This window comes from Osmerus eperlanus, chromosome 22 (genome assembly GCF_963692335.1).
Source record: "Osmerus eperlanus chromosome 22, fOsmEpe2.1, whole genome shotgun sequence".
Taxonomy (NCBI): Eukaryota; Metazoa; Chordata; class Actinopteri; order Osmeriformes; family Osmeridae; genus Osmerus; species Osmerus eperlanus.
Window position 1 is genome coordinate 11,398,236 of NC_085039.1, and position 19,715 is coordinate 11,417,950.

The window sequence follows — 19,715 nt, forward strand, 5'->3', positions numbered from 1 at the left end:
AGGTCGGTCTCTGCTCCCCGCTTCCTGTGGCTCCCAGCACGCGCCTCTGTGTGTGCTCTGCGCTCGTGGGACCTTGATCAGTCAGAATTGTAAGAGGTCTGTCTCTTTGTCTCTCTTGTTGTCCTTTTTCCTCCTCTTTCTCTCCTTTTCTCCCCTCTCCCCCTCCCTCTATCTCTCTCCGTCCATCTAAGGCGATGAACTCAGTGTTTAAGACGGTACTGGACCTGACCTATCCCATCACCTCCATGTTCTCTGGCTCCGCCTTCAACACCAGCATCTCCAAGGTGTTCCAGGACAAGCAAGCTGAGGTGAGCGCTCACTGCCAGGGCTGTGTGTGCTGTCTGTGTGTGTGTACATAATTACACGTGTGTGTGTGTGTGTGTGCCCAGGACCTATGGCTGCCATACTTCAACGTCACCACTGACATCACAGCCTCAGCCATGCGTGTGCACCAGGATGGTGAGTGATTGACAGCTGACTCCCACCCGAGGCCCCTCCCCTCCTTCACTATTGCTGTTTATGATTGGCTGACTGTAGTCTGTGTCCCTCTCAGCGTTAGATATGAGTATTGAACAGGGACCAGATCAGGAGTTAAGACTGGTAGGGCTTTGATAGTTGTGATCCGTGTCCTGTAGTCCGACACGCACGCTCTCAAACATTCTGAACACACACAGACAGACACACACACAGACTCGTACATTCATTACAAGTTGTGTATTTCAGTTCGAGACAGGGTCCATTTTAACCCCCACTGACAGCTTTAAACCCTCCAGTTCCCTCCCGGCGTCTCTGCCCCAGACGACACGGGTCTAACTGAAAGCATGGGTATTCATCTAATCTCCTCCAGTCTGTCTCTTCTTAAATATGCTCACCACTGGTTTACATGTGGTGAGTTCCTAACCCTTGTTCCAGTGCGTTCACCCTACACTAATGATGAGAGAGAGTTCACTCTGTAGGTCAAGAAAACCATGCTGCGTATCATTCTAAACATTAAAAACTGTAACAACATTCACAATTGCAGATAAACACATTTTTCATCACACATATAAATATACGTAAACATGTGGCCGTAACATGTATCTATATCATTTCTAGTGGGTTATGGGCTTGTATAGTGTCGTTCTAGATGACTATAATTCTAGATCCTCGTGTCTCTGTGTGACTCTGCATCCATTGACTGATTGTGTGACTGACTGTATTCTGCTTCTTGAAGGAGTAATGAATGACTGAGTGAGAATAGACACCACTCCTAACTGTAGCTAGGGTAGTACTGACTCCCCACAAATCCAGCTCATCTTAGCTTTATTGTTATTTTTCATTCATAATTTTTTCCGGTTACGTAACAAAACAATTGGCTTGTATTTGGAAAAGCCTTGATTTGGCAACTCTAAAAATAATGTACTATCTGGATATTAGCTGATGCTGGATTTGGGGAGGTCGTTTAAGGTCGTGGGGTTGTCCTTTTGAATCCCACATGAATGCCTGGAATTGCATCTTGGCATGTGTGTATGCACTAACTGCTAGGACCCAGCTTTCCTCTCTCTCTCACTCTGTCTCTCTCTCTCTCACACACTCTCTCTCTACCTTCATTTTCCAAATCCTGAGTCAGTCATTTCCTCCTTACATTACAACATCTTTTCCAGTTTTTCTTCAGGTCAACACATAGATCTTTCACACCTTTATGACTCTTTCTTTATTTTATTTTATTTGTTATACTTTTCTTTGTGTACACCCTGGCCAGCACCACCCCTGCTAGAACCCTGCTCTATTGATTTTAACTTGTTATTTAGTTCAATGAACTGCTTTTGTGCGTTGAAGGGGCTGGTCCCACTAGACTGTTTCATGCAGAAGGCTGTCACGTAGAGCTTGTATGTAGGCATAGTAGCCCCTCTCTCATCTCTCCCGTCCTCGTCAACAAGTAGGATCCAGAACACTTCTCACCTAGCCTCCTGCTTTCTACTTAGTTCGCCCCTCCTTCCTTCCTTCCTTCCTTCCCTCCTTCCTTCCCTCCTTCCTTCCTTCCCTCCCTCCCTCCCTCCCTCCCTCCCTTGCCTCCTTAGACCCAGTCGTTTTTCTGATGTGCTCCCACACACATATATGCGCGGTGCAACGCGGACAAACTCACACGCTCGCCCACACAATCAGGCCAGGCAGCAGTGGGCTCTTGGTTGTAATTTGAACATTTCTCACTCCAGTTCCAACTGAGAACACCGTGTCGCTGTAGTGTAGTTGTCACGGAAACTCTCTCACGGTTATTCAAGATGGCCGCCCGTAGCACTAGGCTGTTACCAAGGTGACAATGTCAGTCAGCGTCTATGTCCTGCTCTCTCTGCACGCCAGCTTACCTCTCAACCGGCCTTCTAGATATCTGGATCTCTCTTTCTTGCTCTCTCTCCCGACCTGTGTCTCTCTCTATTTTCTCGCCCTTTCCCTCTGGCTTCTTGTAGGTTCTGTTATCTACATAACCACGCTAATGAAAAACAACGTGCACCAAAAACACGCCAACTAAACACCAACACCAAGCGAGCACACTAGAGTCCTGAGCTGACGGGTAGAATTCCAACCATCCATGTTGTCAAAATGTCTTTTTGAACTGCCTGTCTGTGCCAGAAGTGACCGTGGCTTCTAGATAGAGGATGATCAGGTTGTGTGTATAAATGCTATTCCCCCTCTGCCATCTTCATCCCTTCTGCTGCCTCCTGCCCTCTGCCCTCTACCTCTCTGTCCCTCGCTGCCTTCAATCTCTCTCTCTCTCTCTCTCTCTCTCTCTCTCTCTCTCTCTCTCTCTCTCTCTCTCTCTCTCTCCTCTCTCTCTCTCTCTCTCTCTCTCTCCCAATCCCTCACTCCTCTCTCTCTCTCTCTCTCTCTCTCTCTCTCACCCTCTCACTCTTACTTCATCCACTGCTCTTTTCCTACCCCGGCCCTCTCTCTTTTTACACTCCTCTTTCCTCTCTCCCTCTCCTCTCCCCCTCCCTCTCTCCCCCTCTCTTCTCTCCCCCTCCCTCTCTCTCTCTCTCTCTCCCCCTCTCCCCCTCTCCCCCCCCCCCCCTCTCTCTCTCTCTCTCTCTCTCTCTCTCTCTCTCTCTCTCTCTCTCTCTCTCTCTCTCTCTCTCTCTCTCCCTCCCTCTCTCTCTCTCTCTCTCTCTCTCTCCCCCTGTCTCCCTCTCCCCCTCCCTCTCTCCCTCTCTCTCTCTCCTCTCTCTGTGTTTGACGTGCTCCTTCTCCTCTCCCTCCTCCTGTCATTCTCCATCTCCCCTCTGACAGGCTGCGTGTGGCGCTATGTCAGAGCCAGTGCCTCCTACAACCCCCTACCTGCCCCCCCTCTGCGACCCCAAGGATGGCCACTTGCTTGTGGACGGTTGCTATGTCAACAATGTCCCAGGTCAGAGTTCAAACTCCGCTCCCTCCCGGTGGGGGGGGGGGGAACAACAAATGAACAAAAAACCTAAAAAAGACAATCAACCAACTCGAGCTACCCTCCTCCGTCCTCAAGTTCCGTCTCTCACCCTCTCAACCTTTTTCCGTTACATCCCCCCCCTTTAACTCCCACCCCCCCCCCCCCCGCCCCCCCACACACACACCCCCACCCTGACCAGTTGGACATTGGGAGCCCATGGTTTGGAAGGAATGTTAGTAATACCACATGAACAGGATTTTGCTATAGCTTACCTCTGGGCATGTTATAGTGTGTGAGTAGAGGGAGACATTCAGCCTGCCTACCCAACCACTTGACAGCCCATTCACTCCATTCAAATTGGCCTCACATTCTCCAAGTCACACACCCCAATACTCTAGTCCCTGATTGGTTTAGCCCTGCCCTCACCTCCAGAGTCAGTCATATCGGATCGGTCAGAGAGAGAGGTGCAAGATGGTCCCTGCTTCTTGTGGTCGGTCGTCCTGCTTGGTTCCACCTCCTCCTCATCTCCACAGTTCTGGCACTTGGCTGACACACACACACACTCGCTTTTCCCTACAATGATTCACCAGCTTTCCAAGTCCTTTCCACGCTTGTTGCTTTTTCCCCACTTTACTCAGAAAGCTTTGTGCTTGGGTCTCAGCCCCCTTTAAGTGACGCAGAGTTATGTTAATGAATCAGAGGAGTTTATTTAGAGAGTCAAATAATCCGTTTAGAGAGTCAGAGTCTGTTCACAGAGCCAAATCATCTGTTTGCAGAGTCATAGTGTCTGTTCAGAGTCAAATCCTCTGTTTAAAGTCATTGAATCTGTTCCGAGAATCTGATTTTGAGAGGCAAACCACCCGTTTAAAGTCATTTCATCTTTTTAAAGAGTCATATAATCTGTCTACAGAGTCACAGTTTCTTCATAGAGTCATAGAGTGGTGAGTCAGTCTGTTCAGACTGAGTCATAGAGTGGGGAGTCAGTCTGTTCAGACTGTAGACTTGTGACAGGCTAGGTGGTACGCTTAGTTTCTTTTCGGACGGGAGTTCCACTTTGAGACGCAAGACGAAGCGCACAAAGCTGTTTTTGGGAAGAGCTGGCCGTTCAAGGCAGGTTAGGTACATCCAGGTCGCCCCAAGAGCTCCAGGGGCGCTCGGGTGTTTTGGTGTTCAGTGTTGGCTGAGGAAAAACGACCGAAGTTCCTTGCTTTTTCTCCATTTTATATGGTTTGTCATCCCTTTTTCTCTGAGTCTATCCACCGTGTCCATTAGCTTGGTCCTGTTCTCTCCCACCAACGAATGCACAAACTGTGTGGATCTGTGCTTAGCTTCCGGTGTTTGCCACCGACCTACAGGACATGTTGACGCTTCATTACAAGCACCTTGTCTTCACCCTCGCTTTGCTTGCATCCATGTGCATGTGGCCTGTGCAGTAATTGTGTTTGATATGCGCATCTATATATTTTTTCTAAATATATATCGATGGCAGTCGTTGGCGTACCCTTTTCATATTTATATATAATTTATTTTTCTGCTTTTTTTAATTATTTTTTATATGAAAGTGTTCTGGATCCTACTCTTTCCTCTTAGCAAAACACAACCATCTGGTATGTGTTTACAACAACAACAAAAACTTTTGGAAGACTCAAGTAAGAAGCAGGGGTTGTTTCTGAGTAGCATGGGCCCAAAATAGGTCTGTGATGAACATTGTTAGTCTGCAAAAGTTTATTTTTTGTACGGACTCCTTCTTAAACTTTTCCACCCCACAGAACTAAATATTGAGAAACTCCGCTATCGACTCCCCTTTACTTCAAACTACGAGCACAGTTGCACCATCCTCTTTTTCTGTGGCGCTCATTCTCCTTCCAACCCATGCAGCCCCGGCTTGCCCCCGTGTTATCGATGCCCTCTGCTGGACCGGAGTGGTACTGCATGACAGAGAGCTCAGGATAGGGCAGGCTGGTTTCTCCTCTCCATGTTCAATGTGAGGTCCCCAAACACTTGCCCACCTCAACACACCCAACAGTGCTTAAAAAAATGGTGGTAAAATGAGTCAGTGCTGTCTCAGCATACAGAGAAGCTGTGAAAAAGTGTTCTGAATATGACGGTGTTTTTGATTCTGTAAGGGCAGTTGATAGGGTTGTTGTTGGTGGAGCGGATTTTGGGGATCTCAAGTTTACCCTGGTACTCTGTGACGCCACGTCAGTTCTCTCTTCTAACCCTGTGTAGAGACCCCGCTCTCACACACGCACACACACACACAGGTCTCTGCACGGGGCACGGAGAGTTTTGAACAGGTGCGGACCTGAGTTTGGAGGTAAGCAGTTTCTACATTTCCACCGTTGGAGGGGGGGGGGGGGGGGGGGGAGTCAGGGTAACTGTACTCCTTCTCACCGCCCCCCAACACAGGGTTCGTGGACTGCGTTCGCAACTAACCCAACGGCAACATTATTGAGATGTTATCCCCCCTCCTCCTCCTCCTCCCTCCTTCCTCCCGGTGTGCCAGGCTCACTGTGGCGGTATGTGCGGGCGAGCATGACCCTGTCTGGGTACCTGCCACCCCTGTGCGACCCCAAAGATGGCAACTTGCTCATGGATGGTGGCTACATCAACAACCTGCCAGGCAAGTAGAGAGAGCAGATCCACCCTCCCACCCCTCCCACCCCCACCCCTCCCATCCCCCCCCCACCCCCCCCCACTGTAAGCCTCTCCACCTCCCTGGAGGGGGAAGGTACAGGTGGAGGTGGTGGTGGTGGTGGTGGTGAATACAGTATGTGGTCCATGGGTAAGTTGTATGGAGGGACCGAGCGTGGTTGAGGTCGTGGAGGGTAGTTTCTGAGTGGTGTGTTGAATCTTTTCCCCCAATCTGAGAACGAATGACAAGACTGTTGGGGAACATAGACCTGCTAGTGTGTTCTGAACATGTTCCTGATTGGCTTGTGTTGTGTATCAGATTGGGGTAAAAGCAGCATATAGGATTGTTATTGGTTGTGGTAGGCTCCCTGGTGTCTGATTGGTGGAGAAGAACAATTGGGGACGGGAACTAAAATATTTCTTGGCTTTGAAATCACAAGTCGGAATAGGTATCAGTAAAACCAAATGACCCCAGTGTGCCTTGTCCTTTCTGTGTTCACCAGAGGAAATGCTCTTCTACAATCACTGTAGTTGCTGACATTCCTGACATTCCACTGACACTCCCATCTGTCTCACAGACACTATCTGTCTTTCAAAGACACTATCTCTACTTAGTACTGTACTGTGTGGTCATTTCTACTGGAAAATGAAATACTTCAGGCAGTGATTGGGGATTATCTGCATGCTGAAATTCACCTGTAGTATATTCTTATCTAAAAAAATTAAGATCTGCAATTTCAGCACATTGTTTACATAGCGTTGACAATGAACGCAGACAAAAATAAAATCTGTTCTAGATTGACCCCAGTCACATTCCAGCCCTCAGTGTTGCCAGATGGGTAATAATCACTAAAGCTCATGGGAATTGTGCAAATGAATGGCTGTTTCTCACCTACAATTGATCAACACTGTGGAAGGTACTAACTGATATTTGAATGTAACCCAGGGCTACGACTCACACTCTAGAAACACACACACCATCGAGGCGTTAGCCTTTACAAATCCCAAACATTCTCCCAAATTTGACCTGTTCTATTTGAATCAGACCTAAAGGTGTTGGCTGTGATCTGTAATACACAGCTGATGCTGTGCCCTGGCTGTATGTGTTACTGGTAGTGTGGGTTTGAACATGTAAGTGGTGTAGAGATGTGTTGGTACTGACTATTATAATAACCCCAATCTGCTTTTTTTATTGTCCACGCTGCCGGCTCGCGTTGTGTGTATGTGCTCCTATGTGTGTGTGTGTGGGTGTGTATGTGTGTTTGCCCGTGGCAACATGACACCCCACAGCGGACATCGCCAGGAACATGGGCGCCAAAACGGTGATCGCCATCGACGTAGGCAGCCAGGACGAGACTGACCTCTGTAACTATGGCGACAGCCTGTCCGGCTGGTGGTTGCTTTGGAAACGGATCAACCCCTGGGCTGAGAAAGTGAAGGTACGCGTCCTTAGAACTGACCATTGGTGACCGTCACACACACTCACACACACACACACACACAGTCACACACGCTTACCTGTGCTGTGGTGTTGTGTTAGGTTCCGGACATGCTTACCTGTGCTGTGGTGTTGTGTTAGGTTCCGGACATGCTTACCTGTGCTGTGGTGTTGTGTTAGGTTCCGGACATGCTTACCTGTGCTGTGGTGTTGTGTTAGGTTCCGGACATGCTTACCTGTGCTGTGGTGTTGTGTTAGGTTCCGGACATGGCAGAGATCCAGTCCAGGCTGGCCTACGTCTCATGCGTGCGTCAGCTGGAGGTGGTCAAGAAGAGCGCCTACTGCGAGTACATCCGACCGCCCATCGACCGCTTCAAGACCATGGACTTTGGCAAGTTTGACGAGATCTACGTGAGTTTCTCAACCTCCGCCCGCCTCCTCCTCTTCCTCCTCCTCCTCTTCCTCCTCCTCCTCCTCGCCCCGGAACCAGTTCTAGAACTGCAGTGTTCTATATACATTTCATAACAGGAGAGATTAAGATTTGTGCTTCTCTCACCGAACGGTCAGCTGTCCATTCATGGGATCAGGGAATCCCCTGAAGGCAGGAAAGAAGGTTGTGTTCTAGAGACCGACAAGGCCGATATCATCTTTAGTGATGTGTACTTGCACCCCATGAAAATAAGTAAGCTTGGGAGGAATGCTCAAAAGGCCAGTAGGAAGCGGTTTTAAAACGTGGTTAAGTCGTTGTGTGTCGTTGTAGTGGTCATGTCAGCAGTGTCTTGTGTGTTCCAGGATGTGGGATACCAGCATGGCAAGCTGCTCTTCACGGGCTGGGCTCGCGGTGACATCATCCACAAGATGCTGAAGGATCACCGCTCAGCCGACTACAGCGAGAGCAAGAAGACCGACGTAAGTCTCTCACACACACACACACCTTTTCAGGTGCTCTGAGCATGTCAGATGTTCCTGGTTGGTCTGACGGGATCTTCCGGACTCTTCCGTGTTTTGGTTCAGACGTGCACCTGCCCGGGGGCGGACTTCACCGACCTGGCCGAGATCGTGTCCAGGATTGAGCCGGTCCAGACCTACGTGGCTGCGGACGGTACGACAACACTGACTCGCTAACGCTGACGCGCTGACTGGCTGACTCGCTGATGCTGACTCGCTAACGTTGATGCGCTGAAGCTGACTCGCTAACACTGACTCGCTAACACTGACTCGCCAACGCTGACTCGCTAACTCTGACTCGCTAACACTGATTCGCCAACGCTGACTCGCTAACTCTGACTCGCTAACACTGATTCGCCAACGCTGACTCGCTAACTCTGACTCGCTAACACTGACTCGCCAACGCTGACTCGCTAACTCTGACTCGCTAACACTGACTCGCCAACACTGACTCACTTTGACAGATACATTGAGATCTTACTTAAAGTGATATGAAAAAATTAGATACAACTTTCATTTGGATAGACACTTAACCCTCGTGCTGCCTTCGGGTCACATGACCCAAAGGTTCATAACGAACCATCGTTGTGTTTACCCAATTTTACCCAATACAAAAACAAATAAAAATAATTTTCTTTTAACCTTCGCAATGTGGGGGGTCTGAGACAGCCCAACGGTTAAAAGAAAATGCTTCACTTTGTTTTTGTATGCGGTAAAGTTGTCGCAATACGACGGTGGGTCACAATGACTGATGGGTCAGAACGACCCGAAGATAACACAAGGGTTAAACAGACTCAGGAGATGTCTGTTGAGGACAACATCTCTCTGGTGTTACCGTGTGAAGATGCCTGTCTCGATAGAAATAATAGAAAGGCTCTCGTGTGTCTCTACTGGGATTGCGCCGCGCCCCTCAGCAGAGGAGTCGGACTGTCTGACGGAGTACGAGGAGGAGGGCATGGACACGGTGCGGGAGGAGGAGGGGGAGGAGGACGAGGAGGAGGAGGAGGCCGACGACCAGGAGGACCAGGAGGACCACTCGCCCGGAGAATGGGGCCAGAACGGAGTCTTCCAGACGGTGTGTATGTATGCAAACACACGCACACACACACGTGACTTTAGATCCCTTGCATGCACTCGCTCGCTTCAACTCCCAACACACGCACACACACACGTGACATTCGATCCCTTGCATGCACTCGCTCGCTTCAACTCCCAACACACACACACACACACTGACACCCACGGTAAAGGCCCTCTATGGTCCCCCAGGATGAGGAGAAGACCATCCGCCAGCGGAGAAAAGCTGCTAACGACTCTGAGTTCTCCGACTGCTGACAGAGGAGCAGAGAGGAGGAGGAGAGGAGGAAGAAGGGAGGAGAGGAGGAAGAAGGGAGGAGGGGAGGAAGAAGGGAGGAGGGGAGGAAGAAGGGAGAAGGGGATGGAGGAAAAGATCAAGAGCAAAGAGGGCGACGTGAGAGGATGTGAGAGGACAGACTGACCTCAGGTCAGCCACAGCAGCTGTCTGAATCTCATGCCTTCTTTTTGTGTGTTGCTGGTTTGAAGCAGAACACTTTATTCCCTTGACCTTTGAACCTTAACCCTTGAAGCCCCTGCAAGCTGGTTCGTCCCATTGGTTTGTCACCCCCTCCTCAGACTGAAGACCAACTTGTTTCCTGAACTTGGTCCTTGCTCCCAGGCCTCACCTGTGGGAGCCACAAACAGAGAGAGACCCAGTGAGGTTCCTGGCTGGCCCGCACCCCCCAACGTCCTGCCTGTCTGGCCACAGTCACACTTGGTCATTATTGGTATTCTTTCTGATTGAAGAGACCAAAAGGTATTTTGTTATCCAACTTTTGTTTGCAGATGGATGGATGGTCATATGGATGGATGGATGGATGGATGGATGGATGGATGGGTGGATGGATATATGGATGGATGGATGGAAATTTCAAAGGATGTATGGGTGCATGTGTGGATGGATGGGTGGATAAGAGTTGTATCAGAGCTAGAATGATGGATAGAAACAGTTGGAATCAAATCAGAAGACATTTAGAGAGGAATAGACAAGACTGTACAGAGATACCTTAGAGACCAAAATATTAGTCTAATTAATAAAATGGTACTACAATGAAAAAATAAATGAATTGACTGACTGAATGCAGCTGTAGGTAAATAACTATGAATTGAGTTGTGAATGTCAGTGAGTGTTTCAGCCATATAGCCTTTGAAACAGAGGATGACAAGGCCATTTGAATCTGTCTTGTAAACACATACAAAACAATGAGGGTCGGTTTGCCAATTATCTACTATCACCCCCCACACCACCACCACACACACACACACACATTCACACACACACACACGCTGTCCATCTCTCCCAATTTCTGCTTTACATGGGTCATGTACTCATTTCTAAAATGTCACAGAAGCCATTTGATTGAACCTACTGTACAGTTAATGATGCAAACTTGTGTTAGAGATGTTAATATCTATATTACACGCACATGTTGATAATTGTAAGTTCTGTAAAAAAAAAAAAGAAACAAATGTATGTTTTCCGTTGATGCTGTGCTGCAAAATGTGGGAACGTATGCCTGAAACAGTTTCCTGTTCGACCCATTCATCATGTTCTCAATATTTTTACCAACTTGTTTTTGCTTTTTATTTATTTGTTTGTGATACCACTAGCTTTTTCTATTTTTTATCTGCCATTTTAACACAGAAAAAAAGGAAAATACAACTGGATATTTGAATAACCCACAGTAGTACATAAATAACTCTTATCGGTAGTTGTTGGCTTTAGCTACTTTGCACAGATGAATATCTCGGATAACTAGTTTGTTGGAAAAACCAATATATATTTTTTTGCTTTCCCTTTTAAGATGCCAGTGGAGACTGGAAAATGAATGGGATGTAACCTATTATTTAACGTTGATAATATGAATACTGAATAATGAATATAAATAACGACGTGAATGACACTTGCTTTGTTACTTTGGTCAGTGTGGCATTGGCTGTTGTGGATTCTGTTTTTCCCTTGAATTTCAATTTAGGAAAACTATCTGGATGCGTGGGTGTATGAGTTTAGAATTCTTATTTATTTTATTCTTTTATTGCAGTTTGACATGTTTTCTGACTGTGTTCACACAATGAACTGATTGGTTTACTCTCACTACAAGCACTTACAGGAAGGAACACATATAAATAATTGATTCTTAATGATTAGATAGACAACTTGAACTTGGTAGTCGTAGACAGAAATAATCCGATCATCAGTTTGCTGTAAAACGTGTTGAACTGAGAATACGAACACAAACACTGCAGTGACTCAGGCAGTCTGGTAAACTGATTTATTAATAATAAGTTCATATTTTCATATTTTAGTACAGATCAATCTGATGATACAGTCAAGTAATGAACTGTGTTTTTATACATCAATTATTGTATCAATCACATTATTTATGTGCAAACAAAAGCCTCTACTAAGATATTTGCCAGGAAAACTGTGACATTATGAAACATGTAACCAGAGTGTGGTGTAGATTCATTGAGATCAGGAAGTAGAAGGACTAACAGTCTTTTTCACCCATGCCCTGAATCAGCTGAAGACACAAACATCTCTAACACAAACTGTGCTAATAAGTCGTTTTAAGATGATCCAAATAAGATACCATTCATGCTCTCATGCACTAATAAAATAATTAGCAATACAAGTAAATATTTTAAATCGGGATCCCTTTGCATTTGCTTTGTTGTCCTGACCAAGTATGATTGTTTGTCTTGACCAGACTGTTGACAGGGTAATGGGGTCAAGGCTACAGCTCTCCCTGCAGGCAGTCAGTGATACCTCACCCTTCACACATCCCCACTCTCTGAACAAGCTGCAAGATGCAGACTAGCACAGTAACCATGTGCACTCAGCAGGTATAGAATTAATAAAAAGATTGAGTTAAACATGGTAAATATCCCATGTAGTATATCTAATATGGACGGTTGAAGCACAGTCACCCAGTGCACTGAGCAGGAATAGTAACAGGTCCTTCTCATTTCATCATTTATCAAACCATTTAAACCCTGACTCCCTCTGAGACACAGTGAGAAGGTGGACAATGTAAAATAGACACTACATCAGGTTGAGTTCAGAGGAGAAGGGCTGCAGTATCTTCAGGGTTATGGTGTACTTCACAGACTTTTTAAACCACGGGTAAAAGAAAGCATAGATCAGAGGGTTGAGACAGGAGTTCATCTGAAAAATCCAAATCATAACAATCTGTGCAAACCAATTGTCAGACAAAGGTGAACAGAATAATGGACCAAAGCAAACCAGATAAACTACTATAACTATGCTGAGAGTTTTTGCTGCTTTTCTCTCAGATTTACTTGTCTTCATCAAGTCAGACTCAGTGCTCACTGACTTGGACTTGATGCTCCTGGCCTGCGAGATTGCAACAGTGAATATTCTTATATAGAGAACAACTATGACACAACAAGGGCAGAGAAATGAGAGAAGGATGTCGACAATACCAGAGTATTGTAAATATATTGCCACACACAGTCCAGTACAGCTATCATATGCATGTAGGTTACCCAGGTGGTCCTTCATAATCCACCCGCAGTAAATTATAGAACAAATCCAGTTAAGGACACTAGATAAAATAGTTCTCCTCATCGTGACCCTGGAGGGATACAGGAGTGGTTCACACACAGCCATGTAGCGGTCGACAGATATGAGAGCCAGGTTCCATACCGAGGAGAAGGTAGAGACTGTGCTGGTATATGGGACCAGAGCACACATCAGCCTGCCCAGGTACCAGCAGGGGTTGGATCTGGTGATCATATCCAGGGGGATCATCTGTGCTCCCACCAGCAGGTCGGCCAGGGCCAGGGAGAAGATCAGGACGTTGGTGGGGGTGTGGAGCTGCCTGAAGTGGGAGATGGAGATGAGGACCAGCATGTTGAGCAGCACCGTCAGCAGAGACACAAAGGAGAGGGCTGTGTAGACGAGAGCAGACTCGTTCCTGGACCGAACCTGCGTCTGGCAGGAAGTGTTGAGCTGGCATGACAGAAGATCTTGTATCTCCTCCTCTCCTGGCAGGATCTGCATGAGGAGGCAGAGGAAGAGAGATCAGCTCACCCACCTCCCTGACCTACCTCACCACTAGAGTCCCCTCCTGTATTTATCTCTGAATAATACCTATCTGTCTCCCCTTTTCCTAATGTCCTTCCTCCTAACTTGCGTCACCATCTTCATCACCTCCTCTTCCTCTCCCCCCACCTTCCAGAATGCGTCATTAAGTTTATTTGTTGGGTAGCCTATAACAGCAAATACATGATACTATACAAAACAAATGCAGCACATAATATGTAAACTATGAAAAAACATGGAATATTGAAACATATGTAAAAACTTAACATGTAGCATATAAAGAATTATCATAATATGTATCATATTAACATAGTGCAGTGTATCTAACATGGACAGATATAACCACTCACACATGTAGGGATGCAGCATAAGATTGAACTGAAATGCTCTCTTACTGTAATACAAAAAACGTTTACATGATATCATATTTATTTTTTCGGATCGGATTTTCCAGAAATTATTTTATCGGGGTGCTTTGGTCTTTCTTGGGGGTGCAAGCACCTGCTATCCCCTCCCTGGAGCCGCCCATGCATGTTATGCATTCTGTAAGAGCAGATTTTACGTGGGGAAAAAAGCCTCGACATTCAAACTGTGACCAAAGTGTTGGTCATATTCTAGTTTAACAGGGTTGAAACAGGCGTCATTAGTTTCGACCAGAGTAACACCATCACTGCAATTAACAATACGTTTTGCATAATGTGTTTTTGTTGCTGTATAAGTGTTCGTATTCAGTACATAATTACTAACATGTTCAATTGCTCTCATGCATGTGAGAGTTTGACCTCATGGAAACAGACAAACAGAAAGAGGTGTTAAGTGGCTCCTCTGGCGCCGACTGAGAGTTCAAGCTCATTAGTGAAGTTTGTTGACTATTCTGGAAGGTGGGGGGAGAGGAAGAGGAGGTGATGAAGATGGTGACGCAAGTTAGGAGGAAGGACATTAGGAAAAGGGGAGACAGATAGGTATTATTCAGAGATAAATACAGGAGGGGACTCTAGTGGTGAGGTAGGTCAGGGAGGTGGGTGAGCTGATCTCTCTTCCTCTGCCTCCTCATGCAGATCCTGCCAGGAGAGGAGGAGATACAAGATCTTCTGTTATGCCAGCTCAACACTTCGTGCCAGAAGCAGGTTCGCTCCAGGAACGAGTCTGCTCTCGTCTACACAGCCCTCTCCTTTGTGTCTCTGCTGACGGTGCTGCTCAACATGCTGGTCCTCATCTCCATCTCCCACTTCAGGCAGCTCCACACCCCCACCAACGTCCTGATCTTCTCCCTGGCCCTGGCCGACCTGCTGGTGGGAGCACAGATGATCCCTCTGGATATGATCACCAGATCCAACCCCTGCTGGTACCTGGGCAGGCTGATGTGTGCTCTGGTCCCATATACCAGCACAGTCTCTACCTTCTCCTCGGTATGGAACCTGGCTCTCATATCTGTCGACCGCTACATGGCTGTGTGTGAACCACTCCTGTATCCCTCCAGGGTCACGATGAGGAGAACTATTTTATCTAGTGTCCTGAACTGGATTTGTTCTGTAATTTACTGTGGGTGTTTTCTGATGGACCACTTGGGTAACTCAAATGCATACGACAGCTGTACTGGACTGTGTGTGTTCATATATTTACCCAACTCTGGTATTGTCGACCTTTTGGTCTCATTTATTTTCCCTTTTGGCATTATCATTATTCTTTACGTGAGAATATTTGTTGTGGCAATCTCCCAGGCCAGGAGCATCAAATTCAACTCACTGAATACTGACTTGATGAAGAAGAGCAAATCTGAGAGAAAAGCAGCAAAAACTCTCAGTATAGTTATAGTAGTTTATCTGCTTTGTTTTACTCCATACTTCTTTTCATCTTTCTTTTATAATTGGTCCTCACAGATCAATATGATTTGGATTTATCAGATGAACTCCTGTCTCAACCCTCTGATCTATGCTTTCTTTTACCAGTGGTTTAAAAAGTCTGTGAAATGCATCATAACCCTGAAGATACTGCAGCCCTTCTCCTCTGAACTCAACCTGATGTAGTGTCTATTTTACATTGTCCACCTTCTCACTGTGTCTCAGAGGGAGACAGGGTTTTAATGGTTTGATAAATGATGAAATGACAATGAGTTACTATTCCTGCTCAGTGCACTGTGTGACTGTGCTTCAACCGTCCATTTTCGATATACTACGGTAATCATGGGATATTTATCATATTTGACTCAATTTATATGTTAATTATATACCTGCTATATACCTGCTGAGTCTGCACAGGGTTACTGTTCTAGTCCAAAGTTAAAGGAAATTAAAGCTAAACTCAGGAAAATAGGGAAAAAAATAATATGATATCATGTTAAAATTCTTTGTTTTACAGCATGAAAGCATTTCAGTTAAATCTAAGGCTGCATCCCTGAGTGGTTGTATCTGTCCATGTTAGACAGACTGCACTATGTTAATCTGCTACATATGATGATTTAACATGGTATATTTTAAATCTTTTACATATGTTTCAATATTCCATGTTTCTTCATAATTTACATATTATATGCGCATTTGTTTTGTAGAGTATCATGTATTTGCTGCTATACCCAACAAGTATACTTAGGTATTGTACTGTTTTATGAGACAGTAACTCTGAAATGTGCAAGTGTTGATAAATAAAAGAGCTCTTTCCCTGATTGTCTTCTTGCAGTGTGTGCTTTTACATTTTCTAGAAGTTTGAAGTTTATTACACGTCCCTGTCAGAAACGACTACAGTGAGTTCTAGTCATTGGCCTAAGAGGGGAAACAAAAATCAAAGATAGCTTATCATTTAAAATTTTAATTAAATAAATGTATTTTAGCATACCAAACAAAAAGGCAACTGTTGTTTGAGGGTGAAAGGTCATAACAAAGGTCAGAATTGAAGGGATGAACAAAGCACTGCCAGTCAATCAATATGACCAGAGTGCAGGAAGAAGACGCCATCTGCTGGTCAAAAGATGGCACTACAATCAACCATAAATTACAGGTGCCTGTAAACAACATGATTGTTTCTATAAAGTGTCTGGTTTCAATGCTGGGTGTATGAATGACACAGCCAGCCTTGTTATGATCTCATACATGACTGTCCTGTCTGTTTACATTTACATTTACAACATTTACATTTATTCATTTAGCAGACGCTTTTATCCAAAGCGACTTCCAAGAGAGAGCTTTACAAAGTGCATAGGTCACTGATCATAACAACGAGATAGCCACAGAACATTGCGAGTAGCAAAAACATGAAGCACACATTGTGAACAACCAAAATAAGTGCCAAAGGGAAGAACCATAAGAGCATGTAGTTAAACAAGTTACAATTAAACAACATGAACTGCTATAAGTGCAAGTGTACCTGTGGAAAAAGCAAGCAACAATAATAAAAACAATATATCACAGCGAGTACAAAAATTTAAGTCAGTTACCACTAACCACAAGAGCAACAATTCTCTAAGCAAGAGTCATTGTGATCCTTGAGGAAACTAACATCGGGTCAAGCGAACCATTCCTAAGTACCGTTGTACTCTCGGAACAAGTCCGTCTTGAGCCTTTTCTTGAAGGTGGAGAGACAGTCAGTGTATCTGATGGAGGTGGGAAGTTGATTCCACCACTGGGGGGCCAGACAGGAGAAGAGCTTGTGTTGGGACCGGGCGGTCTTGAGCGGTGGGACCACCTGTCTGAAGAAGACCGTAGGTGACGGGTGGGGGTGTAAGGCTGCAGGAGAGACTTGATGTAGACGGGTGCAGTCCCGTTCACTGCTCGGAAGGTCAATACCAGGGTCTTGAATCTGATACGGGCCATGATAGGTAGCCAGTGGAGAGAGATGAGGAGCGGGGTAACATGGGAGCGTCTGGGTAGATTGTAGACCAGGCGGGCCGCTGCGTTCTGAATCCTCTGAAGAGGGCGGGTTGCACATGCTGGGAGACCAGCGAGCAGCGAGTTGCAATAGTCCAACTTGGAGAGGACAAGTGCTTGGACTAGCAGCTGGGTGGAGTGCTCAGACAGGTATCTCCTGATCTTCCGGATGTTGTAGAGGGTGAATCTACACGACCGGGAGACCGCAGCAATGTGGGCCGTGAGGGAGAGCTCGTCGTCCATGGTAACCCCAAGGTTCCTGGCAGAGGATGAAGGGGTCACCGTCGCAGATCCCAGGGTGATTGAGAGATCGTGGGAGATGGAGGGTTTAGCCGGGATGATGAGAAGTTCTGTTTTGGCGAGGTTCAGCTGGAGGTGGTGCTCGGTCATCCAGGCGGAGATGTCTGTGAGGCAGGCCTCAATCCTAGCTGGGATCCCCGGATCGGTCGGGGGGAACGACAGGTACAGCTGCGTGTCGTCAGCGTAGCAGTGGTAGGAGAAGCCATGGGAGGTGATGATTGGTCCAAGTGAGGTGGTGTACAGAGAGAAGAGGAGGGGTCCAAGGACGGAGCCCTGTGGGACACCAGTGGAGAGCTGGCGAGGGCCTGACAGTTTGCCTCCCCAGGAAACCTGGTAGGATCTTCCCGACAGGTAGGATGATATCCACTGGAGTGCAGTGCCAGTGATGCCCATCTCAGAAAGTCTGGCGAGCAGGATCTGGTGGTTAACCGTATCAAACGCTGCAGAAAGGTCCAGCAGAATGATGACGGATGACCTGGAAGCCGCTCTGGCAGACTGGAGGGCAGTGGTGACTGAAAGGAGGGCAGTCTCTGTGGAGTGGCCAGTCTTGAAGCCCGATTGGTTGGGGTCAAGCAGGTTGTTCTGAGAGAGAAAGTTAAACAGTTGGTTAGATACAGCACGTTCAATTGTTTTTGAAAGGAAGGGTAACAGTGATATCGGTCTGTAGTTCTGGAGAACGGCAGGGTTAAGGGAGGGTTTTTTGATTAGAGGGGTAACTCTAGCCTGTTTGAAGGCAGAGGGGAAGGTGCCAGAGGTAAGAGAGGAGTTTAGGACATGGAGAAGAAAAGTTATGATGGAGGGGGAGATGGTTTGAAAGAGAGGGGAGGGTATAGGATCAAGGGGACAGGAGGTGGGGCGATGAGAGAGAATGAGGTCAGAGATCTCTGCCTCAGACAGGGGAGAAAAAGAGTTTAGACATTTAGTTGGGTCAGTCATGGAGGGTGAGAGGGTAGGAAAGGTGGGTTTAGGGAACCGACTGCTAATGTCGGCGACTTTTTTCTCAAAGAAGGAGGAGAAGTCGTCTGCTGTCAGGGTGGAGGGAGGGGGTGGGGGAGGTGGGTTAAGAAGGGTGGAGAAGGTAGAAAAAAGTTTGTGGGGGTTTGAAGCAGAGTTAATTTTGTTCAGAAAGTAGAGGGTTTTAGCACCAGTTATGTGAGAAGAGAAGGATTTGAGGAGGGAGTGATACTTATCAAGGTCCAGACCGCCTTTGGACTTGCGCCATCTCCTCTCAGCTGCCCGAAGGGTGGACCGTTCTTCACGAATAACATCCGTAAGCCACGGGCAGGAGGGAGAAGATTGCGCAGGCCTGGTTGACAGGGGACAGAGAGAGTCAAGTGATGCAGTTAAAGTGGTTAACAAGGTGTCGGTGGCAGTGTTAGTGGGGTGGGACGAGAACTCGTCAATGGGGGGGAGGGAGGATGTTACAATAGAGGAGAAATGGGAGGGGGATAGGGAGCGGAGGTTGCGCCGGAAAGTTACAAGGGGAGGGGAGGTAGAAGGAGTTGGAGGGAGAGAGATAGAGAATTGGATAAAGTAGTGATCAGAAATATGCAGTGGGGTTACAGAGGTTAAGTCAGTGATACAGTTACGTGTTTACACAGCAGTTGTTGATTCATGAAGCACAATGATTCTCCTTAACGTGTACACATGGCTTGCCATTAAAACAGCAAGTCTTAGGTTTGCTTAATTGATGATACTTGACAGACCATCAGAAGAGTGACGTTTTATCTTTATATCAGATCACGTCAATTAGGCCTTGCTGCTGTTCATGTAGTGTAAGGCTAACAGTACATGTTTTATGAACTCTGTTTCAAAAACAGCCCATGTTATGCATCATCTAAGATTTTTTTTTTTTTTCTGGGAGAAACTGGGCCTTGATGGTCAAACAGTGCAACCGAAGTGTAAGGAGCTGCCACCTGCTGGTCATATTCTAGTTTAACAGGGTTGAAACAGACGTCATTAGTTTTGACCAGAGTAACACCATCACTGCAA

The 19,715-nt window shown here is 46.5% G+C and overlaps 3 protein-coding genes across 3 annotated transcripts in view; 2 read left to right on the plus strand and 1 right to left on the minus strand.

Moving 5' to 3' along the window:
- The window catches only part of LOC134009191 (patatin-like phospholipase domain-containing protein 6), a 23,792-nt gene extending 12,394 nt beyond the window's left edge, over positions 1-11,398 (plus strand). The window contains 12 exon segments of the mRNA XM_062448916.1: positions 82-308; positions 390-459; positions 3,265-3,302; positions 3,304-3,382; positions 5,904-6,020; positions 7,322-7,470; positions 7,728-7,880; positions 8,262-8,378; positions 8,484-8,571; positions 9,332-9,492; positions 9,687-9,800; positions 9,838-11,398. Coding sequence (XP_062304900.1) covers positions 82-308; positions 390-459; positions 3,265-3,302; positions 3,304-3,382; positions 5,904-6,020; positions 7,322-7,470; positions 7,728-7,880; positions 8,262-8,378; positions 8,484-8,571; positions 9,332-9,492; positions 9,687-9,752 — 1,265 coding nt within the window. The 3' untranslated portion in view covers positions 9,753-9,800; positions 9,838-11,398.
- A 980-nt stretch (positions 11,399-12,378) lies between these two features.
- On the minus strand, positions 12,379-13,521 carry LOC134009192 (trace amine-associated receptor 13c-like). Its single transcript, XM_062448918.1, has one exon. The coding sequence runs from the start codon at positions 13,519-13,521 to the stop codon at positions 12,541-12,543; it is 981 nt and encodes a 326-aa protein (XP_062304902.1). The 3' UTR covers positions 12,379-12,540.
- Positions 13,522-14,615: 1,094 nt separating this feature from the next.
- Positions 14,616-15,859, plus strand: LOC134009193 (trace amine-associated receptor 13c-like). Its single transcript, XM_062448919.1, has one exon. It carries the CDS (start codon positions 14,616-14,618, stop codon positions 15,588-15,590), a length of 975 nt encoding a protein of 324 aa, XP_062304903.1. The 3' UTR covers positions 15,591-15,859.
- The last annotated feature ends 3,856 nt before the right edge of the window (positions 15,860-19,715 follow it).